Raw genomic sequence first — 26,313 nt, 5'->3', positions numbered from 1 at the left:
TTCAGATTAGTCCCTTAGGGCAAAACGGAGACAACCATCGTGTTCGTGATAGTCTCATCTTTCCATAAGGTGGTCATATTAGTTTGTATGCCAAACAATGCAGACACGGCTAGAGACGTTTTCACGAGAAGACCGATTTTCAGTATGTCTCATGGTCTGACAAACACTGCTGTAGCTCGGCTCCCTTCCACCGCAGATGCGGAGGGCAGTCATAAGCAGAGATATCTCTAGCTTAAACTGATGGATTTTGATGGTGATTTTTTGTATTATGTTACTTAGATTGACGCACCGGTGCAACAATAAACTCTTAAGAGGTTTGCACAGGTGACGTTCAAATGAGTCATAACAGATCCAGGAAACCATATTCATTTCCTTTCACTATTCTAGTCTCTCATTATTCATAGGTAGAAGTTTGATGTGGCAAGGAGGTGACTTTCATTTCACTAGAACAGAAACAGAATCTTAGACACGGGACATATAAAGACCTGTGTTCTAGGAAGCCATCACATTAAGATTATTCCCTACTCTGGTTATTAAAAGGCTCTGAACTTGTCAATCAAGTCAAGCACAAGCAGTCAAAAATGTATGCTAATTATAGTCCAGACGAAGTAGTTAAATGTAGGATGATGGCCAGGATGACGAACTCTAACGATTCAGGATTGGAACGAGGATATGGAAACGACTACCAGATCACAACGCGTACATACTTCCAACAGCCAGATTCCTATACTCGCTCAGTGAGCACAGAGAGAACCCCAAATGTGAGAAACAGGTGAGTCCACAAGGACAATTATTGGGTTGTCATTCTGTTGTTGACCAAGATTATACTTTTGAATGTATAACTGAAGGAGAATACTGATCTAACTTTTATAATCTTACTAAAAAAAGACTAAAACATAATTCTATTATCATACTCCAACAGGAAGTGGAATGGGGGTTCCAAGACGTTCCAGAAAAGACCTTATTCTCGTAAGACAACATTTAAAATCTATTACCAAATCATTGAGAAAACTTTTGCACAAACGCCATGTACACTATTTATTTGTTTTGTAAAGGATGCAACAGCAAATCCATTAAAGGACATACATTCTAAAACATTTATCTGAAAACCGACCATAATATTGATTATGCAGTGCCTTCAGAAAGTGTTCACACCCATTGACTTTTTCCAACTTTTGTTGTGTTACAGCCTGGATTTAAAATTGATTAAATTCAGATTTCTTTGTCACTGGCCTACAAACAATACCCCATAATGTCAAATTGGTAGTATGTTTTTAGAAAATGTTACAAATTAATTAAAAATGAAAAGCTGAAATGTCTTGAGTCAAAAGGTATTGTAAAAACTATTGGTCGCTAAATCCGGAGAAATGACGGACCATGTAAAAATCTGACTAAAAGGACCACGTAAAAACGGTTGGCTGGTGGTATGCTCTCACCAGTCTGAGTGGTCGGCTGTGAATGCCCTCACCCGCTATATACTTATAACTGATTGGTTCTGATTGGTTCAGTCCTCTATAGTGCTGTCCGGTTAGAAGATGATGTTGAGGCCCATCACTATACTCTTGATAGTCACTACCACACACACACACACACACACACACACACACACACACGTTTCCATTTGAAGATGTTTATAGGATTTTGGTCATCCGAATGACTTGGAATCTTATTGTTGTGGTTCTATAAAACAAAGATATGCATACATGTAAACAGTATTAGTTAAAGGTTATGACTATGCAATTTACATATCTGTACATGAATAAATGGCAAATGGCATTACACTTGTCTATAAAGGGCTATAAACACAGCATCACTATAAACATCAATTTAAACATTCACCTCTTGGAGAGAGAAACAAATTACTTGGATTGACAAAGGGTCAAGATTTATGACACCCTCTCTCTCCAGCCTTGTGTGAGATGTTATCAGATCTGCCCTGGCGCAACAGGGTCATAAATTACTCTGCGCATGAGCAAGCTCCAAGAACTGTCTGGGATGACTCTAGAAGCTCACCCATGGCAGCACGATAAAACACCTTAATAAAGGCCACTATGGAAAACGCTGTGGAAGTGTGTGGATGCAGAAGACAATGTTCACCAATACAACAATTAAACCACTTCTGCAAAAGTATTGCAACCAATGCAATAACACTTATTTACATTTACATTTAAGTCATTTAGCAGACGCTCTTATCCAGAGCGACTTACAAATTGGTGCATTCACCTTATGATATCCAGTGGAACAACCACTTTACAATAGTGCATCTAAATCTTTTAAGGGGGGGGGGTTAGAAGGATTACTTTATCCTATCCCAGGTATTCTGTACTTATGGCAGTACAGAATTACATACAGTTGAAGTCGGAAGTTTACATACACCTTAGCCAAATACATTTAAACTCAGTTTTTCACAATTCCTGACATTTAATCCTAGTTATAATTCCTTGTCTTAGGTCAGTTAGGATCACCACTTTATTTTAAGAATGTGAAATGTCAGAATAATAGTAGAGAGAATTATTTATTTCAGCTTTTATTTCTTTCATCACATTCCCAGTGGGTCAGAAGTTTACATACACTCAATTAATATTTGGTAGCATTGCCTTTAATTTGTTTAACTTGGGTCAAACGTTTCAGGTAGCCTTCCACAAGCTTCCCACAATAAGTTGGGGGAATTTTGGCCCATTCCTCCTGACAGAGATGGTGTAACTGAGTCAGGTTTGTAGGCCTCCTTGCTCGCACACGCTTTTTCAGATCTGCCCACACATTTTCTATAGGATTGAGGTCAGGGCTTTGTGATGGCCACTCCAATACCTTGACTTTGTTGTCCTTAAGCCATTTTGCCATAACTTTGGAAGTATGCTTGGGGTCATTGTCCATTTGGAAGACCCATTTGCGAGCAAGCTTTAATTCCCTGACTGATGTCTTGAGATGTTGCTTCAATATATCCACATAATGTTCCTCCCTCATGATGGCATCTATTTTGTGAAGTGCACCAGTCCCTCCTGCAGCAAAGCACCCCTACACATGATGCTGCCACCCCCATGCTTCACGGTTGGGATGGTGTTCTTCAGCTTGCAAGCCTCCCCCTTTTCCCGCCAAACATAACAATGGTCATTATGGCCAAACAGTACTATTTTTGTTTCATCAGACCAGAGGACATTTCTCCAAAAAATACGATTTTTGTCCCCATGTGCAGTTGCAAACCATAGTCTGGCTTTTTTATGGCAGTTTTGGGCATTGGCTTCTTCCTTGCTGAGCGGCCTTTCAGGTTATGACAATATAGGACTCACTTTACTGTGGATATAGATACTTCTGTACCCGTTTCCTCCAGCATCTTCACAAGGTCCTTTGCTGTTCTTCTGGGATTGATTTGCACTTTTCGCACCAAAGTACGTTCATCTCTAGGAGACAGAACGCGTCTCCTTCCTGAGCGGTATGACGGCTGCGTGGTCCCATGGTGTTTATACTTGCATACTATTGTTTGTACAGATGAACGTGGTACCTTCAGGCATTTGGAAATTGCTCCCAAAGATGAACCAGACTTGTGGACCTCTACAATTATAATTTTTTCTGAGATCTTGGCTGATTTATTTTGATTTTCCCATGATGTCAAGCAAGGAGGCACTGTGTTTGAAGGTAGGCCTTGAAATACATCCACAGGTAGACCTCCAATTGACTCAAATGATGTCAAGTAGCCTATCTGAAGCTTCTAAAGCCATGACATAATTTTCAGCAATGTTCCAAGCTGTTTAAAGGCACAGTCAACTTCGTGTATGTAAACTTCTGACCCACTGGAATTATGTGGATATAGTGAATTATAAGTGAAATAATCTATGGAGTGGTTTAAAAACAAGATTTAATTTGTGGAGTGGTTTAAAAACAAGATTTAATGACTCCAACTTAAGTGTATGTAAACTTCTGACTTCAACTGTATGATAAGCAATACGCGAAGCAGCAATACAGTAGAACATATGGCTGAAACTTATCAAAGTAACATGAAGTAATTAGTGGTAATTATCTATTATTACACAGCATGTGCGTCTTCTCCCTTTGGACGACGATGACACTCCGACCTGAGTGGACAGGCGGTGTCCAGATGTGCATTACCAAGCACTCTGATTGGTTGGGAATGGCAGGGCTATGATGGGTGATTGATAACTTAAGTAGGCTGAGCAGCCAAACTAACGGGACTGAAGGGAAACTTAAGGGACTGTGAGGGGAAGTTGGATAGAGAGGAGAGGTGAGGACGGCCTTTTTTACAGGCATTCAAGCCTAAATCAGTTCAGGAGTAAAGATTTGTTTAACAAGTCACATAATAAGTTACATGGACCCACTCTGTGTGCATAACCTCTCCAGGGTAGGTGGGATGCTGGCCAACATCCGGTGAAATTGCAGAGCACGAAATTCAAAAATACTAAATTCAAATATTTAACATTCTTGAAAATATATGTTATACATCAAAATAAAGCTTAACTTCTTGTTAATCCAGCCGCCGTGTCAGATTTCAAAAAGGCTTTATGGCGAACCATGTGATTATCTGAGGACAGCGCCCCACATACAAACACATGAAAATCATATTTCAACCAGGCAGGTGCGCCACAAAAGTCAGAAATAGCGATATAATAACCAACCAACCAACCAACCAACCAACCAACCAACCAACCAACCAACCAACCAACCAACCAACCAACCAACCAACCAACCAACCAACCAACCAACCAACCAACCAACCAACCAACCAACCAACCAACCAACCAACCAACCAACCAACCAACCAACCAACCAACCAACCAACCAACCAACTGTGGCTCAGTTGGTAGAGCATGGTGTTTGCAATGCTAGCATGGTGTGTGCAATGCCCGGGTTGTGGGTTTGATTCCCACGGGGGGCCAGTAGAAGGAAAAAAAATGCATGAAATGAAATGGTATGAAATGTATGCATTCACCACTGTAAGCCGCTCTGGATAAGAGCGTCTGCTAATTGACAAAAATGTAAGATCTTCTTTTGGCACTCCAAAATGTCCCAGAAACATCACAAATGGTCCTTTTCTTCAATAATGTCCTTCTTTATGTCCCAAAAATGAAAGAAATACACCGGTTTCAACTCGCCCAACATGCCTATAAAGTAGCTAGTAAGTTAGCTGTAAACTTGGTCCAAACATTTCAAACAACGTTCCTAATTCAACCTCAGGTACCCTAAAACGTAAATAAATCGATAAAATTTAAGACGGAATAAACAGTTTCTAATATCGGATAAAAACGTGAAGCGCATTCCAGTTCACTCGCACCAAAACAGTAGAGTCCATCTGGAGTGACACTTACAATGAATAGCACTACTTCTTAATTTCTCAAAAGAAAAACATTGAACAATTTCTAAAGAAGCCATAGGAACTGCAACCAGGTTCCTAATAAAAAGGGAGTCCCATAGAAATTCTTTGGAAAATCCTATGACCTCAATTGTTTTCTTCCCCTGGATGGTTTGTCCTTGGGGTTTCGCCTGCCAACTCAGGTCTGTTATACTCACAGACATTATTTTAACAGTTTTAGAAACTTTAGAGTGTTTTCTATCCAAATCTACCAATTATATGCATATCCTAGCTTCTGGGCCTGAGGGACAGGCAGTTTACTTTGGGCACGCTTTTCATCCAGATGTCAAAATACTGCCCCCTACCCCAAAGAGGATAATAGTGTTTAACATGATTTTTGAATGATTACTTCATCTCTGCACATACAGATAATTGTAAGGTCCCTCAGTCGAGCATTATAGATTCAACCACAAAGACCAAGAAGGCCACCTATTGGTAGATGGGTAAAAATAAAATAACTGAATATCCCTTTGAGCATGGTGAAGTTATTAATTACACTTTGGATGGTGCATCAATACATCCAGTCACTATAAAGATATCCTTCCTAACTCAGTTGCCGGAGAGGAAGGAAACCGCTCAGGGATTTCACCATGCATTACAGAGTTTAAAAGCTATGATCGGAGAAAACTGAGGATTGATCAACAACATTGTAGTTACCCCACAATACTAACCTAATTGACAGACTGAAAAGAAGGAAGGCTGTACAGAATAAAAAATATTCCAAAACATGCATCCTGTTTGCAACAAGGCACTAAAGTAATATGGGAAAAAATGTGGCAAAGCAATTTATTTTATTTTATTAGGATCTCTACTTGTAGAGCTTGCTGTACCTGTTGAACCGATTGTCTTGCTGTATAAATTGTAGTATAATCTGCAAATATAGTAGCTTGAGTTCCAGATAAGGCATAAATAAAGTCGTTGGTATAAATTAAGGAAAGAAGTGGCCCAAGGCAGCTGCCCTGCGGTGTTCCACTGTTTAAAGCATGAGGGGAAGAAAATGACCCTTTTATATAGGTGGACTGTTTCCTGTCCGTTAGATATGACTGTACCCATTCAATGCTGCCTCCTTAAACCCATAATGCAATAATTTTGTCAAAATTATTTCAATGTTCCACTAAATCAAATGCTGCACTGGAATACAAAAAATTGTACACCCACACACCTGCCATTATCCATAGCATTGAGCCACTGGTCAGTCATGTCAACCAATGCAGTGGAATGGTTTTTGCGAGAAGCATGCTGATTGGCTGCGATCAGATTGTTCTTTTCCATATACTCCCATATTTGTCTACTCACAATACCCTCCAATGTCTTACTGAGTGAAGGGAGTAGATTGATTGGTCGACTATTAGCAGGTGTAATGGGTTCTTTGCTGTCTTTGGGATTGGACACAGTTTAGCATGCTTCCATACATTTGGAAATTTCCCCTTTTCCAGTGACCAATTAAATATGTATTTCAGTCGAGCTGCAATCTGGGGAGCAGCATAGCGAAGTAAAAAATTGTCCATAAGATCATAACCTTTTGGGTTTTTTGCTCATAATATGATCATCAATCCATTGGACAATAGCTTGTTTGTAAGAATGGGCGTTTACATTATCTCTCAGTAAATTAGTTTTCTTTGTAAACAAAATCTGCAAAATGATTGGCCATATCAGCTGGTTTTGTTATTGTTCTCCTGTCAACCTCCACACTAGATGGGCATGATAGATACATTACCAATCAAAAGTTTGGACACACCTACTAATTTTTTATGTTTACTATTTTCTACATTGTAGACCGATAAAGTGTTAAACAAACCTAAATATATTTTAGATTTGTGATTATTAAAAATATCCACCCTTTATCTTGATGATGTAGTCTATTTCAGAAGAAAAGAATAGCATACTCTGAGTTGTCCTTATGTTAGGTCCTGATGTGGCTATGGCAAATGGTTGTGGGCTACACTAGTACATTTAGCAGACAAGATTTGCTTATAATTTTGTGGTATTATTTTATATTATTTTACAGTATGAAGAATACAATTGAACAAAGCTGAATAAAATATCAATATTTTCTCCAAACAATTTGAGGGAGAGTGCACATGCGGCTATTCTGTGTTGAGTGGTTAACAAAGTAATAGGTACTCCTATATGCTTAATTTAGAGTTATTCATGTAACTTTAGTTGTTCTACAAACGCTGGGCTATATGTTTAGATTTTTAATACATTGTAAGGATGCATGATGAGGCATGAGCTCTGCTTTGTTTTTTTTGCGCAGGCTGTACACACTCCAATAGTGTCTCGTTCACAATTTCAAACCACAGCTCTTGGCATTACTCAATCATTTAGTTCTATTTGAATTATTATGATCCTTCCAATTTATATTAATATCACCCAAAATGAATACATCTGTTACTATCTGTGGCCTGGTCAAACCTAGTGCAAAGGTCACTCATCCTACCAATATGTGTGCCTGGTGAGGCAGATGTCCTTGAGTCCACAATACCTCTACTTGAAATACATTAAGATCATCCCTCCTCTTAAAGGGTATATGATTCTGAATGTACAATGCTACACCACCACCATTCCTATTCATTTACATTACATTTACATTTACATTTCTATTCCTATCCCTTCTAGGTAGACTATATCCATGAATGTTAATTTGCCCATCATTAACAGATGTGTTTCGGTTAAAGCTAAAATGTGAAGATTATTTATGTTGACTAAGTTAAAAATCTCATGTATTTTGTTAGGAAGGCTACATACATTAAAACCTCTTGAAGCGCTCGTCCCGCATGCGGGATCAACATCCAGCAAAAAATCATATCGCCATATTCATAACCGAACCATAGCAAAATGTAATATTTTTGTTTTCTCAAATATAGGACTATTTTATATCGTTTAATAGATACACCTCTCCTGAATCGAACCACGTTGTCCGATTTCAAAAAGGCTTTACAGCAAAAGCAAAACATTAGATTATGTTAGAGGAGTATATCGTCAAAGTAGCCACATCGCCATTTTCCAACGAACCACATGCATCACAAATAACCAAAAAACAGCTAAATGCAGCACTAACCTTTGACAATCTTCATCAGATGACACTCCTAGGACATCATGTTACACAATACATGCATTCTTTTGTTCGATAAAGTTCATATTTATATATAAAAACAGCATTTTACATCGGCGCGTGACGTTGAGAAAATATTTTCCCTCAAATGCATCCGTTGATCAGCGCCACAATTTACCTAAATTACTAATCGAAAACATTTTTAAAATGTAATATTGTCATTCAAAGAATTATAGATTAACATCTCGTGAAAGCACCCGCATTGCCAGATTTAAAAATAACTTTACTGGGAAATCACACTTTGCAATAAAAGGGTATAATATACTCAGAAAAATAGGCTAGCGATACAGGTCAGCGCCATCTTGGAACAATCGAATATCAAATCTACTCTTGTATACTATTGTAAATATTCCCTTACCTTTGATTATCTTCATCAGAAGGCACTTCCAGGAATCCCAGGTCCACAACAAATGTAGTTTTGTTCGAAAAAGTTTATAATTTATGTCCCAATAGCTTCTTCTTGTTAGCGCGTTCCGAAGGCTACTCAAAATGTACCGTAGTGCGCGGGAAATATATATTTAAGTTCGTTCAAACATGTCAAACATTGTATAACATAAATCTTTAGGGCCTTTTTCGACCAGAGCTTCAATAATATTCAAGGGGGACGATTGCATTGTCTTTCTAAACGTTTCGAAAGGGGAGGGTAGCCAGGGGCGCCCGCATCATAATGGTAATGGCCCTCCCCCTATGACCAAGTTCCACAGCCTCTCATTCGGTCAGTTTGTACCGTAGAAGACTCAAACCACTTTGTAAAGACTGGGGACATCTAGTGGAAGCCATAGGAAGTGCTCAATGAATCCTAACTCACGGTGTGTTTTATAGGCAAAGTGCTGAAGTTGAGTGCACAAATCAGATTTACACCTCCTGTTAGGATCTGTCTCGGGGTTTTGACTGCCATATGAGTTCTGTTTTACTCACAGACACCATTCAAACAGTTTTAGAAACTTTAGGGTGTTTTCTATCCACATCTACTAATTATATGCATATCCTAGCTTCTGAGTTTGAGTAGGAGGCCGTTTAAAATGGGCACGTATTTTTTTTTTAAATCGCTGTAGCACCCCCTATCCTTGGCGTGCGTCAAGAGGTTTTAACCTGAGCTATATGCAGCCCTTTCCTTGTCCCGTGAAGATCAATAGAGCATGTATTCATTATAGTTGAAGCTGTCATGATGCATTACAACACACAAACTCAGATTTGAACATTGCATTAAAATTGCCAAGGATTTACTCTAGAGTCCTGATACAGTTGCCCGTTGATGTAAAGTTTATCCATCACCAAGGAGACTCATTGGTTCAGGCAACACTTTGGCGGGAATTCTAGACTGGCACATAATGCATTGATGTCCTCTCGTAGTATATCCAAGATATTATTATTATTATTTAATTTTTTTGTACTTATTAGGGATCCCCATTAGCTGCTGCTCTTCCTGGGATCCAAACATATTAAAGCATTTACATTAAATATAAAACAAAATATAAAACAGTACATAACATTATTACACCACTACATATCTAAACTCAGCAAAAAAATAAATGTCCCTATTTCAGGACCCTGTCTTTGAAACATAATTCGTAAAAATCCAAATAACTTCACAGATCTTCAATGTAAAGGGTTTAAACACTGTTTCCCATGCTTGTTCAATGAACAATAAACAATTAATGAACATGCACCTGTGGAACGGTCGTTAAGACACTAACAGCTTATAGACGGTAGGCAATTAAGGTCACAGTTATGAAAACCTAGGACACTAAAGAGGCCTTTCTACTGACTCTGAAAAACACCAAAAGAAACATTTACATTTACATTTACGTCATTTAGCATGGGCTCTTATTCAGAGCGACTTACAAATTGGTGCATTCACCTTATGATATCCATGCCCAGGGTCCCTGCTCATCTGCGTGAACGTGCCTTCGGCATGCTGCAAGGAGACATGAGGACTGCAGATGTGGCCAGAGCAATAAATTGCAATGTCCGTACTGTGAGACGCCTAAAACAGCGCTACAGGGAGACGGAACGGACAGCTGATCGTTCTCGCAGTGGCAGACCACGTGTAACAACACCTGCACAGGATCGGTACATACAAACATCACACCTGTGGGACAGGTACAGGATGGCAACAACAACTACCCGAGTTACACCAGGAACGCATAATCCCTCCATCAGTGCTCAGACTGTCCGCAATAGGCTGAGAGAGGCTGGACTGAGGGCTTGTAGGCCTGTTGTAAGGCAGGTCCTCACCAGACATCACAGGCAACAACATCGCCTATGGGCACAAAACCACCGTGACTGGACCAGTTAGGACAGACAAAAAGTGCTCTTCACTGACGAGTCACGGTTTTGTCTCACCAGGGGTGATGATCGGATTCTCGTTTATCGTCGAAGGAATGAGCGTTACACCGAAGCCTGTACTCTGGAGCGGGATCGATTTGGAGGTGGAGGGTCCGTCATCGTCTGGGGCGGTGTGTCACAGCATCATCGGACTGAGCTTGTTGTCATTGCAGGCAATCTCAATGCTGTGCGTTACAGAGAAGACATTCTCCTTCCTCATGTGGTACCCTTCCTGCAGGCTCATCCTGACATGACCCTCCAGAATGACAATGCCACCAGCCATACTGCTCGTGCTGTGTGTGATTTCCTGCAAGACAGGAATGTCAGTGTTCTGCCATGGCCAGCGAAAAGCCCGGATCTTAATCCCATTGAGCACATCTGGGACCTGTTGGATCGAAGGGTGAGGGCTAGGGCCATTCCCCCCAGAAATGTCCGGGAACTTGCAGGTGCCTTGGTGGAAGAGTGGGGTTACATCTCACAGCAAGAACTGGCAAATCTGGTGCAGTCCATGAGGAGGAGATGCAATGCAGTAATTAATGCAGCTGGTGGCCACACCAGATACTGACTGTTACTTTTGATTTTGACACCCCCCCCCCCCCTTTGTTCAGGGACACATTATTCAATTTCTGTTAGTCACGTCTGTGGAACTTGTTCAGTTTATGTCTCAGTTGTTAAATCTTGTTATGTTCACACAAATATTTACGCATGTTAAGTTTGCTGAAAATAAACGCAGTTGACAGTGAGAGGACGTTTCTTTTTTTTTTGCTGAGTTTACAATACAAAATGTTCAATATCACCATACAACAATATCACAATGTATGTGTATGCATATGCATTCATTTTATCATAAATTTCTCTCAGCCAATCATCAGTCGTTTGTGTAAGTGCTCTGCTTCTTGATTGTCCTTCCCTATAACCATGCTAAAAGTCTGTTGTCAATTTGTTTACTGTGAAATAGCATTGTATCTGGTCAAACCAGATCCAGCAGGTTTGCAAGCAGAGTAAAACAAAATTAACAAAACTGATGTATCTTTCAGGACCTATTCAGGCCGTCGGTAGATACACCCAATACAAAAATTAAATTAAATGATTGTGTACTCACTCCTGCCTGCTATATTGAACTATTTGCCAAAATCAATTAACCGATTCTCAGAAGACATTCGCTCTGCTAATCGTCAGCAGGAGGAGAACAATTAACTTTTTGTCCTGAATACAAAGTATTTTGTTTGGGACAAATGCAATACAACACATTACTGAGTACCAATCCTCATATTTTCAAGCATAGCGGTGGCTACATCATGTTATGGGTATGCTTGTGATCGTTAAGGACTGGTGAGTTTTTCAGGATAAAAAAAGAAACGTAATAGAGCTAAGCACAGGCAAAATCCTATTGGAAAACCTGGTTCAGTCTGCTTTCCACAAGACACTGCGAGATGAATTCACCTTTCAGCAAGACAATAACCTAACATGCAAGGCCAAATATACACGAGTTCCTTACCAAGAAGACAGCAAATGTTCCTGAAGGGCCGAGTAACAGTTTTGACTGAATTTTGTTTCAGAATCTATGGCAAGACCTGAAAATGGGCTTCCTGAGCGGCGCAGTGGTCTAAGGCACTGCATCGCAGTGTTGCATCATCACTACAGCCTGGGGTTTGATGCCAGGCTGTGTCATTACTATCTGTGACTGGGAGTCCCATAAGCGGCACACAATTGGCCCAACGTCTTCTGGGTTAGGGGAGGGTTTGACCAGGAGGGGGCTTTACTTGGCTCATCGCACTCTAGCAACTCCTTGTGGCAGGCCGGGTGCCTGCAGGCTGACTTTGGTCAAGTTGAACGTTGTTTCCTACAACACATTGGTGCAGCTGGTTTCTGAGTTAAGAGAGCGGGTGTTAAGAAGCGTGGTTTGGCGGCTCATGTTTCGGAGGACGCATGACTCAACCTTTGCCTCTCCCGAGCCTGTTGGGGAGTTGCTGCGATGAGACAAGATCGTAATCACGAAATTGGGGGTAAAAATTACAACAACAAAAAAAGACCTGAAAAAGGTTGTCTAGCAATGATCAACCAATTTGACAGAGCTTGAAGAATTTTGCAAAGAATAATGGGGAAATGTTGCACAATCCAGGTGTGGAAAGCTCTTACAGACTTACCCAGAAAGATTCACAGATACAATCGCTGCCAAAGGTGATTCTACTATGTATTGACTCAAGAGGTTGAATATTTATCTAATCAAGATATGTTAGTGTTTACTTTTTCATGATTTATTTGACAAATGTTAGACTTTTTCTTCCACCTTGACATTCAAGTTTTTTTTTATTTAACCTTGATTTAACTAGGCAAGTCAGTTAAGAACAAATTCTTAATTACAAAGACAACCTAGGAACAGTGGGTTAACTGCCTTGTTCAGGGGCAGAACAAGATTTTTACATTGTCAGCTCAGGGATTCAATCTAGCAACCTTTCGATTACTGGCCCAATGCTCTAACCACTAAGGTACCTGCCGCCCCAGGTAGCTTAGAATATTTTAAGCTTAAATCTTATAATTTATTTTCATTTTTTTATAATTAAATCCATTTCAATCCCACTTTGTAAGATCAAGGGGTGTAAATACTTTCTGAAGGCAATGTATTTGAAGAACTGCATCATAAGCAGTTTTGATATTGTAAAGTGTACCTAAAAATGCAGGAAGTAATGGTACTAGAGTGGGGTTGGGAATTATGCTAACCTGAGATTTTAATGTACCTGAAAAACACCTTTAATGCAGGGAGGAATGGTTCCAGGAGGGCTTCATTAGAATACACCATACAAAGGGGAAAAGAAAGGAATACATCTGCTCTGTATGACACAAGTTGCAGAACTACACAAGGTGAGACAGTAAAGATTTGTCGCACAATATACAGTACCAGTCAAAAGTTTTGGACACACCTACTCATTCAAGGGTTTTTCAATTTTTTTATATTTTCTACATTGTAGAATAATAGTGAAGACATCAAAACTATGAAATAACACATATGGAATCATGTAGTAACCAAAAAAGTGTTAAACAAATCAAAATTGATTTTATATTTGAGATTCTTCAAAGTAGCAACCCTTTGCCTTGATGACAGCTTTGCACACTCTTGGCATTCTCTCAACCAGCTTCATGAGTTAGTCACCTGGAATGCATTTCAATTAACAGTTGTGCCGTGCTAAAAGTTAATTTGTGGAATTACTTTCCTTCTTAATGCGTTTGAGCCAATCAATTGTGTTGGGACAAGGAAGGGGTGGTATACAGACAATAGCCCTATTTGGAAAAAGACCAAGTCCATATTATGGCAAGAACAGCTCAAGTAAGCAAAGAGAAACCACAGTCCATCATTATTTTAAGACATGAAGGTAAGTCAATGCAGAAAATCTCAAGAACTTCAAGTGCAGTCGCTAAAACGATCAAGCGCTATGATGAAACTGGCTCTCATGAGGACCACCACAGGAAAGGAAGACCCAGAGTTACCTCTGCTGCAGAAGATAAGTTCATTAGAGTTAACTGCACCTCAGATTGCAGCCCAAATAAATGTTTCATCTCAACATCAACTGTTCAGAGGAGACTGCGTGAATCAGGCCTTCATGGTCGAATTGCTGCAAAGAAACCACCACTAAAGGACGCCAATAAGAAGAAGAGACTTGCTTGTACCAAGAAACACATGCAATGGAAATTAGGCCGATGGAATTCTGTCGTTTGGTCTGATGAGTCCAAATTTGAGATTTTTGGTTCCAACCGCCGTGTCTTTGTGAGATGCAGAGTAGGTGGATGGATGATCTCCGCATGTGTGGTTCCCACAGTGAAGCATGGAGGAGGAGGTGTGATGGTGTGGGGATGCTTTGCTGGTGATACTGTCAAGGATGTATTTAGAATTCAAGACACACTTAACCAGCATGGCTACCACAGCATTTTGCAGCGATACGCCATCCCATCTGATACGCCATCCCACTATCATTTCTTTTTCAACACGACAATGACCTCCAGGCTGTGTAAGGGCTATTTGACCAAGAAGGAGCGTGATGGAGTGCTGCATCAGATGACCTGGCCTTTACAATCACCCGACCTCAACCCAATTGAGATGGTTTGGGATGAGTTGGACCATAGAGGAAAGGAAAAGCATCCAACAAGTGCTCAGCATATGTGGGAACTCCTTCAAGACTGTTGGGAAAGCATTCCAGGTGAAGCTGGTTGAGAGAATGCCAAGAGTGCAAAGCTGTCATCAAGGCAAAGGGTGGCTACTTTGAAGAATCTCAAATATAAAATATATTTTGATTTGTTTAACACTTTTTTGGTTGCTACATGATTCCATATGTGTTATTTCATAGTTTTGATGTCTTAACTATTATTTTCAACGTAGAAAATAGGAAGAAAAAAAAAACCTTGAATGAGTAGATGGGTCCAAACTTTTGACTGGTACTGTATTTTGTTAAACATTTTATAATGTAGCTTCCACAATATCATACAAAATAATTATATTCATTTGACATAGGTGACACTTCACCAGCACACAAAATCCCAAGCTGTTTGGTAAAGATGATTGTGAATGACCTACAACCATTGTCCATTGTTGAAGACAAAGGTATCTGCGCTGTTATGAGGGCCATTGAGCCCACACTGAAAATTTCACGACTGACATCCAAAGACCTACGCTTACAACTTCTTCAAATGTATAAAGAGACTAAAGAGATGGTGAAAAAAGAATTGGCTTCATCAGATGACATTTCGTTGACATCAGAATTGTGGGTTTCAAGAGCTGAAGTATCTTTTGTGACGGTGACCTGTCACTATCTAGGCAAAGACTGGCATCTGAAGTCCCATGTGTTGGAAACAGCCAATTTACCTGATGAACATACGCCAAAAAACATAGTGGACCAGTTGCTGAAGACAGCAAAAGCATGGGGCATTAAAGACAAAATCCATACCGTTGTCATGGAAGGAGGAACAACCATGAAGGACGAAGTCTCAAAAGCTGGATGGACACACATCTCTTGTCTTGCTTATACTTTGGACTTGGCGTTCAAAGACATCCTAGAAAAATATCCTGGACTTAAAACTCTGCTGAAAAAGTCCCAGAATGTTGTGAGGTTCTTTCACTGTGACATCAAAGCAGAACAAAAACTCAAGGAGTATCAACTGAAGCTAAATTTGCCTGAAAGTGGACTGATCCAGTCTGTTGGTAACGGTTGGCTCTCTTCACTCAGTATGCTGGAGCGATTTGTAGAACAGCACCAGGCCATTACAGCTGTGCTCCTTCAGAGGCTTGAGTACAACCTATGGCTTGCAGATGAAGACATAAAGACAATCAACGATGTCATAGCCGCACTTCAGCCTTTCAAAAAGGCAACAAGAGAAATGTCAAGAGCGGGATATGAATCCATATCATGTATCATTCCACTTGTGACCAGATGTCAGAGAGACATCGAAAAGTTGGCACGAAACGGTAACGAGGTAGCATTCGGTCTGGCCAAAATATGTGAATGGCATTTTTGCAATGTCAAGTTCAACCGCTGGCTTACAGTTAGCACAGTCCTGGACCCAAGATTCAAGAAGCTCCTACTCTCTGATGATAACAATGTCCAGTTATCCAGAGGACAAATCCTCAAAGCAATGGATGACATCAGCACAAGTGTAGTGTCTGCTCCAGTTGGTTCTGGCAAACAATCACACTTTGATTGTGACTTTATGAGGTATGTCAAAGAGAGACCCATCACAATGTTTCAGAGCCCCCTGAAATGGTGGAGGGTCAACAAAGACTTAGTGGATCTAAGAAGGATTGCATGTAAATACCTTGGCATTGTTTGCACAGCAATACCACTGGAGAGAGTTTTCGCCAAAGAAGAGAGCGATGTCTTCTGTAACAGGCGAAGCTGCTTAGAGACGGAAAATGTCAATATGGTACTATTTCTAAACAGCAACTGCTCTACAACAATGTAGCAACCCACTGGGCTAAAAAACGAGTTGAATCAACGTTGTCTCCATGTCATTTCAACCCAAAAAATCAATGTGATGACGTTGAATCAAAGTGGAAAACTGATTGGATTTGCAAAAAGTAATCGACGTGACATTTTATATTTTTTTCACCCAATTTTTAACCTTAATCCAATGACATGGTGAATGTGTTTGTTGATTTCACGTTGAATTCACTTTAGTTGACAACTCAACCGAATGTAAATCAAAACAAGACCTTGAATTGACGTCTGTGCCCAGTTGGAACACACCAATGACAAAAGTACTCTTTCAATTATAAAGCAACCTGAGATTATATATATATAAAATACTGTACAAATATGTGATGATCATGTGTTTATATAAACTACAAAGTAAACATAACTGTCAATTACCTAACACTTATTTTTTTTAAACATTACAACATAAACATTAGAACCTGATCAACCTTTAATGGAGAGAAAAAAACAATAACACTGAAAACACAGATTACGATTGCCACCTGGTGGAAAAGATAATTTTTTTGAGTGCAACAGGCAAGATACATTATCTTTCAGTATGATACTGGATGAGAACAAAATGATACACAAAATAACTTCACCAGATTTTTGGGGGGGATAAGATGACAGTCACAAGAGGTAGTTTAACGCAGCTCTTTTCAGTTTTACCTTGAGCTTCCTGCATTGAAAATCTGATTGTTACCTTTGGGTTGAGTAAATCTTGACTCAAAATAATTATGTCATATAATCATATTATGTAGTCATATTGTTTGTACCAAGAATAAATATGAAGTGATGTTTGTTTACATTTAACAAATATACTGTCTGCTAAGCTATATGAAAACGTGTACATTTTTACATTTTCATCAATAAATGTACATGTTACATTTATCTCAATGCATTCCTCTGTCTTTATTCCAGTATAGGACAGTTGAAAGGACTGTTTTAACTTATTTAACTAAATGCCAACTATAGGCTGAATATCCACAATATGCAAGTCTTGTCAACCAGTAGAAGAAATACATTTTGCACAGGACAAGAATCAAGACCAACACATATCTAATGGTGTCTAGATGAGCAAGTCTTACCTTGTAGCAGGTTACCATAGGGAGTCTGAGTTGTGGTGGCTGAAGTAGGTTGGGCTAGAGTGGTGTTGCCTGGAGTAGGTTTCATGCTGGTGTCTAATCTGATGGTTGATGTTCTCTATGCTTTTGAGGGAAGTAAAGACAAACATCATAAAGAAATAGAGTTTGATAGATTTGTGTATAGATAGATAGTAATTTGTTACATCTACTACAGTAAGCTAGTGTATGTTAGGCTTGACCTCAGTGGCACCAACCTTTGAGTGATCAGTGTTGTAGATCCTGGGTATCATCTGCCATTTTGGGCTGAAGATTGAAAAAAGAAAAACAGAGCAATCAAACAAGTAAGTAAACAGGAATAAAATCAATTTGGGGTTTTTAGGTTCTAAATAAACGGACGACTAGGAAAAGCTCAAACTAAGTTTATTCACCCACTGAGTCAAACAGCTGCAAAGACAAAGACATGTTTCCACAAATACATATATTTATACCCTCTACTGAGCAGAGTCAAATCCTTGCACATCTAGACAGCCAATACATCTCTGTTGCTAGGCAGGAACTTAAGTGATGTGTGTAATAAACTGTTCCTTCTCCCATCATGTGACCTGACCTCACCTCAGCCCACATTCCTCACTAATCCACAGCTATCCACCATTATCAGTGACCGCAGCCATGTAATTGCCTTTTCCCTTACTTAGTAACTTTCCAGGCCCATGGCTCTTATCCAACCTCCATTGACCCCACCATATACATTCCTCATACATATAACCATTAGCTTCTAGTATAGCAAGTATTTCAAATTATAGCCCAACAGGGTCTTAAAGTTGACTAGTTAAAAATGCACATCATCTCATGAGAAGAAGGGGCATCTTACTGACAAACTGCAGTCTGCTCCATATGGATAGAAGCCAATCAGGTGCCTGGGACACATCATCAACCCAGGGATATGGGGACGTCTGCACTTAGGGCCTATATGGAGCATGACATCTCAGAGGAAGCATTTCACAAAACTAAAGCCATTGGACATGTACAGTAACTCTGTGCCAGCATCTACTTCACTACTGTGTTATGAAGAACAATTCAATGTTTCCCTTGTACACCCATCCTGTTCAACTTTAGTCCAGTCCCACTGAAAACTACATCCCCCAGCAGGCAAAGTGATGCTTCCATTCTCACCACGGATGCAAAATCCCCTGTTGTAGAATGGGCAGACTTGAAGTCTTCTGGGGGGTGATCCAATGAACAGGGTACTCCAGGGGGTACTCCCAGTCATTGTAGTCCACTGATTGATTGGACAAAGACAAAAAAGATTACTACTTTCACTAGTCAACGTCCATACTCTAATTGCCCCACACTGTAATGGAAAACTATAATTTATATTGGTAATTTGGGGTATTATCAACAGAAAAATACGGTCAAATATTTTACTGCAGCAACTGTAAATTATGGTGCATTGAGGTAAAATATTGTGGGCGGGGAAAGAATTTCTGTATTTGAAATGGTATTGTAACTCCATCCCACAGAATACAGCACCTTACTGTATTTGTGGAGCGACAAAAACCTTGTGTCCACTAGTGGATGCATGGTATTGTGGTTCTGGCTTATTAACATATTTTGAGGCATGCTTTGTAAGTGGCTACATTTCTTGCACCCTTTACTGAGAGTGCTGTACCAATTTAACTGATATGTGGTAGTAGCGTACCATCAATTTAAAATGTATAGGGGACAGATTGGAGTAGCAGCAACTATTAAACCTTCATGGTTGAGCATTTTGCCATGTCCTATTGGTCTGTTTTACCTTGTAGTTGCTGCCAGTTTGGTAGCCTTTGTTAAGGCCTTAAACGCAACTGATGTAAAACACAAAATATTAATTGATATGCCGCAATGTGTAAACACACGTGTAAACACATTACCTAGCAGCCAACCTAAAAGCACCAATCCCTTGTAATTACAGTAAAATACTGTGAAATACAAACCCCATCTCCCCTCAATTAATTTCATTCATCTATTCATTCAATGCAAATACAGTACAATACAGTTCATTTTACAGTATTGTATTATGTCATTACACAGTTACTTGCTTTGAGACTGTATTAGGATTACAGTAGCTGTACTGCAATATCAAATACAGTAACTTACTTGCCAATGAGCTACCTGTAAATTACTGACAATTTCAGGGCAACCCCTTTACAGTGTATGATTCTATTCAATGTGACCACTATCACGCCTCATAGTTATACCATACCGTGATATCTCATTCCAAAGGGGGGTAGAAACCTAGTGGAAAAAGGATCATAGTTGCACTTGTTGGACAACCTTGAATCTCTCATGTGCCCATGGAGGAACCTGCATGTGTTGCCATTCCTGCACAGTCTGCGTATCTAGAACCTGCACACAGGGTTGGGTAGGTTACTTTCTAAATGTAATCCGTTACAGTTACAAGTTACCTGTCCAAAATTGTAATCAGTAATGTAACTTTTGGATTACCCAAACTCAGTAACGGAATCTGATTACATTCCGTTACTTTTAGATGACTTCCCCCTTAAAAGGCATTAGAAGAAGACAAAAAAATGTATGTTACCAATTGAAAGACATTTGCAGGATAAATCAATGTTAAAGTTTACATAGCTGGCCATATATGGATGCTAAAAAGTAGTTTATTGGTTGGTTATGCAGGCTTCTTCTTACCCATCACTTTCTACTACATATAATAATACAATTAAATTTTACATTTACATTAAAAACCAAAGTCTATCAGAATTCCAGTCATTCCAATAAATGTTATACCCCTTGATCTTCAAGAATAGGACTTGGAAATATGGAAGTATAGATTAGCCAAATTGTTTTACCTGAGCATGACCCCAAAACTAAGGATTTATTAGCCAGCCCTACTCCGTTGTTTATGATTTTGTTGTCATAGAGGACTGATTGGGCTCATTGATTTGAGTTGAAAAATAAATGCTGCGCTCATGGAATGCTTTGCCAAGAGTGTGCAAAGCTTTCATTAAGGCATTAAGGTGGTTACTTTGAAGAAAAGAAAATATAACATATATTTTGATTTGTTTAACACTTTTTGGTTTTTACATGATCCTATATGTGTATTTTCAGGGTTTGTGTGTTTTCAATTATTTTACAAAAAAGAAAAAAAAAAAAAAAAAAAAAAAAACCTCTATGAGTGGGGGGGTGGATCATTTTTCTGTTTGTAAAATGAACATAACAAGATTCAACAACTGAGACAGAAACTGAACAAGTTCCACAGACATGTGACTAAAAGAAATTGAATAATGTGTCCTTGAACAAGGGGGGGGGGGGTCAAAATCAAAAGTAACAGTCAGTATCTGGTGTGGCCACCAGCTGCATTAAGTACTGCATTGCATCTCCTCCTCATGGACTGCACCAGATTTGCCAGTTCTTGCTGTGAGATGTTACCCCACTCTTCTACCAAGGCACCTGCAAGTTCCCGGACATTTCTGGGGGGAATGGCCCTAGTCCTCACCCTCCGATCCAACAGGTCCCAGATGTGCTCAATGGGATTGAGATCCAGGCTCGTCGCTGGCTATGGCAGAACACTGACATTCCTGTCTTGCAGGAAATCACGCACAGAACGAGCAGTGTGGCTGGTGGCATTGTCATGCTGGAGGGTCATGTCAGGATGAGCCTGCAGGAAGGGTACCACATGAGGGAGGAGGATGGCTTCCCTGTAACGCACAGCGTTGAGATTGCCTGCAATGACAACAACAACAAGCTAAGTCCGATGATGCTGTGACACACCGCCCCAGACCACCTCCACCTCCAAATCGATCCTGCTCCAGAGTACAGGCCTCAGTGTAACGCTCATTCCTTCGTCGATAAACACGAATCCGACCATCACTCGTGGTGAGACAAAACCGCAACTCGTCAGTGAAGAGCACTTTTTGCCAGTTCTGTCTGGTCCAGCGACGGTGGATTTGTGCCCATAGGCGACGCTGTTGCCGGTGATGCCTGGTGAGGACCTGCCTTACAACAGGCCTACAAGCCCTCAGTCCAGCCTCTCTCAGCCTATTGCGGACAGTCTGAGCACTGACGGGGGGATTGTGCGTTCCTGATGTAACTCGGGCAGTTGTTGTTGCCATCCTGTACCTGTCCCACAGGTGTGATGTTTGGATGTACCGATCCTGTGCAGCTGTTGTTACACGTGGTCTGCCACTGCGAGGACGATCAACTGTCCGTCCTGTCTCCCTGTAACGCTGTCTTAGGCGTCTCACAGTACGGACATTGCAATTTATTGCCCTGGCCACATCTGCAGTCCTCATGTCTCCTTGCAGCATGCCTAAGGCACGTTCACGCAGATGAGCAGGGACCCTGGGCATCTTTCTTTTGGTGTTTTTCAGAGTCAGTAGAAAGGCCTCTTTGGTGTCCTACGTTTTCATAACTGTGACCTTAATTGCCTACTGTCTGTAAGATGTTAGTGTCTCAATGACCATTCCACAGGTGCATGTTCATTAATTGTTTGCGGTTCATTGAACAAGCATGGGAAACAGTGTTAAAACCCTTTACAATGAAGACCTGTGAAGTTATTTGGATTTTTACGAATTAAAAAGACAGGATCCTGAAAAAGGGAAGTTTCTTTTTTTGCTGAGTTTATCATTAATAAGTCAAAAAATAGATGAAGCAACTACAGATTGCCCCATTAAGTCTATCAAAAGTGTACAAGTTTCTGGATGTGTCCATTAGGCCTATGGATTTATTTATTTTTTTCATCAGCATGAATTAGATTGAGCAAATAAACAACACTTTTATTCCATTGCTTGGATCCTCACTATGCAGCTGTTGCAAGAGCGCATTTTTCACTGGCTGTCCTGTCCACTGGTTTCAAAAACAATGATTGATAGGCAGTTTAAACTTCTTGAATTACACCATGATTGGGTTCAAATACACATTTAGATTTGTGAACAGCCATCCACAACAACCACAATGGCGAAATTAGCTAAATGGGAGAGCAGCAGTGTGATTCACATCAATTTGCTAACATTATGTAGATTAGAGGTCGACCGATTATGATTTTTCAACACCGATACCGATTATTGGAGGACCCCAAAAGCCGATACCGATTAATCGGCCAATTTTTTTTGGGGGGGTATTTATTTGTAATAATGACAATTACAACAATACTGAATGAACACTTATTTTAACTTAATATAATACATCAATAAAATCAATTTAGCCTCAAATAAATAATGAAACATGTTCAATTTGGTTTAAATAATGCAAAACAAATTGTTGGAGAAGAAAGTAAAAGTGCAATATGTGCCATGTAAAAAAGCTAAGGTTTAAGTTCCTTGCTCAGAACAAGGGAACATATGAAAGCTGTTGGTTCCTTTTAACATAAGTCTTCAATATTCCCAGGTAAGTTTTGGGTTGTAGTTATTATAGGAATTATAGGACTATTTCTCTCTATACGATTTGTATTTCATATACCTTTGACTATTGGATGTTCTTATAGGCACTTTAGTATTGCCAGTGTAACAGTATAGCTTCCGTCCCTCTCCTCGCTCCTACCTGGGCTCGAACCAGGAACACATCGACAACAGCCACCCTCGAAGCAGCGTTACCCATGTAGAGCAAGGGGAACAACCACTCCAAGTCTCAGAGCGAGTGATGTTTGAAACGCTATTAGCGCGCACCCCGCTAACTAGCTAGCCATTTCACATCGGTTACACCAGCCTCATCTTGGGAGTTGATAGGCTTGAAGGGGTGGGTATAATTTGTGGAACGTTCCAACTGGAATCTGTTCCAAAAAAAGTAAAGTAAAAGGTTGCCAACCAACAACGCATACAAAGTAGCAACGCATGCAAACCTAGCTAACTAGCTGCCAAATAGGCATCAACTCACCACAGTAGCTTATTCTTAATGTTTGTCCATAGGCAACCAGAGTGAGGACAGACATTTTTCGGAATAAACGTGATGAGTGAAAAACGCAATGAAATAGACCACTCACTACCCAGTATCTTATTCTGCCGCTATACAACTTTGTATGCGTTGTTTTTTGGCAACCTTTTTACTTCCAAAGTTTTTGGAATAGATTCCTGTTGGAACGTTCCACAAACTATACCCACCCGGCTTGAAGTCATAAACAGCTTGAAACACAGCGAAGAGCTGCTGGCAAAACGCACGAAAGTGCTGTCTGAATGAATGCTTACGAGCCTGCTGGTGCCTACCACCGCTCAGTCAGACTGCTCTATCAAATCATAGACTTAATTATAATATAATAAACACACAGAAATACGAGCCTTAGGTCATTAATATGGTCGAATCCGGAAACTATCATCTCGAAAAACAAAAGTTTTTTTTCTTTCAGTGAAATACAGAACCGTTCCGTATTTTATCTATCGGGTGGCATCCCTAAGTCTAAATATTTCTGTTACATTGCACAACCTTCAATGTTATGTCATAATTACGTAAAATTCTGGCAAATTACTTCGCAACGAGCCAGGCGGCCCAAACTGTTGCATATACCCTGACTCTGCGTGCAATGAACGCTAGAGATGTGACACAATTTCATGTTAGCAGGCAATATTAACTAAATATGCAGGTTTAAAAATATATACTTGTTTATTGATTTTAAAGAAAGGCATTGATGTTTATGGTTAGGTACATTGGTGCAACGACAGTGCTTCTTTCGCAAATGCGCTTGTTAAATCAACACCCGTTTGGCGAAGTAGGCTATGATTCAATGATAAATTAACAGGCACCGCATCGATTATATGCAACGCAGGACACGTTAGATAAACTAGTAATGTCATCAACCATGTGTAGTTTACTAGTGATTATGTTAAGATTGATAGTTTTGTATAAGATAAGTTTAATGCTAGCTAGCAACTTACCTTGGCTTCTTGCTGCCCTCGCGTAACAGGTAGTCAGCCTGCCATAAAGGCTCCTCGTGGAGTGCAATGTAAGGCAGGTGGTTAGTGCGTTGGACTAGTAACCAGAAGGTTGCAAAAACGAATCCCCGAATCTCCCCTGAACAAGGCAGTTAACCCCCGTTCCTAGGCCGTCATTGAAAATAAGAATGTGTTCTTAATCTGACTTGCCTAGTCAAAAAAAGGTGTAAACAAAAAAATTATATATATATATAATATATATATATATATAATATTTTAATATAAAAAACTTGAAATTGGCCCTAATTAATCGGCCATTCCGATTAATCGGTCGACCTCTAATGTAGATATCAATAATAAGTGACATCCATATCGCCGTAGACTAACGTTACAACACTACTGTCATCCTTACCTCCAAGCGTTTATTTAAATTGGATAATCTTTGGATGCCGACAGCAGTCGCACCATTGGAAGACATAGCTTGGACTGTAGCCTACAAAAGCCTATTCCTGCTCTTTTCCCACGATCCATCAAACACATTTGCTGTGCCATCATAGTGGTCTCTAATTTGTGGTCAGACTCGCTCAGGTGGAACAAATTTTAATTTGCGCATTTTTTCAATGCTGATTTGAATGTCATTGAGAAAACAGAGAAGTCGTAAAGATTTTTTTCCTCAAACATCCTTTCTGAATTTCAAAGTAACCCTCGAAGAAATCATCTTGTCTTTAAAAAGTATCGGTAATCTGATTACAGTATTTTTGCTGGTAATGTAACGGATTACAGTTACCGTTTTTTTTGTAATCCTTTATATTTTACTCCCCGACCCTGCCTGTCCCTCCTATCTCTGTCACTGTGGCAGCTTGGAGAAAGGGGATCTGAAATAAGGGAAATTAGGCATTTTACTAAATCAATTAATAGTCATCATTTATATATGACTTAATAGGCTACCTTAACGGTTTTAGGCTTCAAGTGGTTCATCATTCGAGTATTTCAAGTGTAGCTTTTTTCGATATCAGTTACGTAACGTTTGCCTAGGCTAGCCTAGTCAACAAGCAGCCATCACAAAGTGAGCCAGTTGAAACAATTGAACTCTTCATTGTCTTTCAAGTAGTGTAGCCTGAGCCTATGTTTCATTTCAATAACATAAGTTATGGCGTTCTTACTTATCATTTCGAAGATTCAACACAACGAACAGTTTTAGCTTCTTCGTTCGAATACAACCTAGTGAAAGGTACATAGAATCGATGCACCGACTGACTGTCCGACTGCCGTGAGTGTTGTATCAGTGTACTCAATGTCAAACACGCTACTTGTCGCTAGGGAGCAGTAGTTACTAATACCAGTTAGCGCTGACTCAGAGACTCATGCACGGATAACAGGGTCGGCGTCAGAACAAATCAGTTGGACGGGGGCACGTTTTTTTCACGGGACCTCCTATGTGTGCACGCGCTTGGGTGTTAGGGTAAAGACCATAGGCAGCTTTTGAGTTTCAAGTTTGGGGAAGTTTACAATTTATCCTACCATCTGCGTGAAAGTTATGATTGTTGTTATAAGTGCATTTTCGTGGAACAGTTTCATTTCAATAATAAGATTTTCATATCTCAAA

The 26,313-nt window shown here is 39.9% G+C and overlaps 1 protein-coding gene across 1 annotated transcript; it reads left to right on the top strand.

The window, feature by feature from the left end:
* Positions 1-462: 462 nt before the first annotated feature.
* LOC123731474 (zinc finger BED domain-containing protein 4) lies at positions 463-17,662 on the top strand. Its single transcript, XM_045710429.1, has 4 exons — positions 463-772; positions 923-969; positions 13,566-13,667; positions 15,310-17,662. The coding sequence occupies exons 1-4, from the start codon at positions 582-584 to the stop codon at positions 16,752-16,754; spliced, it is 1,785 nt and encodes a 594-aa protein (XP_045566385.1). The 5' UTR covers positions 463-581; the 3' UTR covers positions 16,755-17,662.
* The last annotated feature ends 8,651 nt before the right edge of the window (positions 17,663-26,313 follow it).

This window comes from Salmo salar, chromosome ssa28 (genome assembly GCF_905237065.1).
Source record: "Salmo salar chromosome ssa28, Ssal_v3.1, whole genome shotgun sequence".
Lineage (NCBI taxonomy): Eukaryota > Metazoa > Chordata > Actinopteri > Salmoniformes > Salmonidae > Salmo > Salmo salar.
Note: the sequence above shows the minus strand (reverse complement) of the source record. Positions and strands in the feature narration are given on the sequence as shown.

Excerpts from the sequence above, each read along its gene's own strand:
- LOC123731474 (XM_045710429.1), top strand. The coding sequence starts at position 582 with ATGTATGCTAATTATAGTCCAGACGAAGTAGTTAAATGTAGGATGATG. Across the intron at positions 773-922 it reads ACCCCAAATGTGAGAAACAG|GAAGTGGAATGGGGGTTCCA; the intron begins GTGAGTCCACAA and ends ATACTCCAACAG. Across the intron at positions 970-13,565 it reads CCAGAAAAGACCTTATTCTC|GGAGGAATGGTTCCAGGAGG; the intron begins GTAAGACAACAT and ends CCTTTAATGCAG.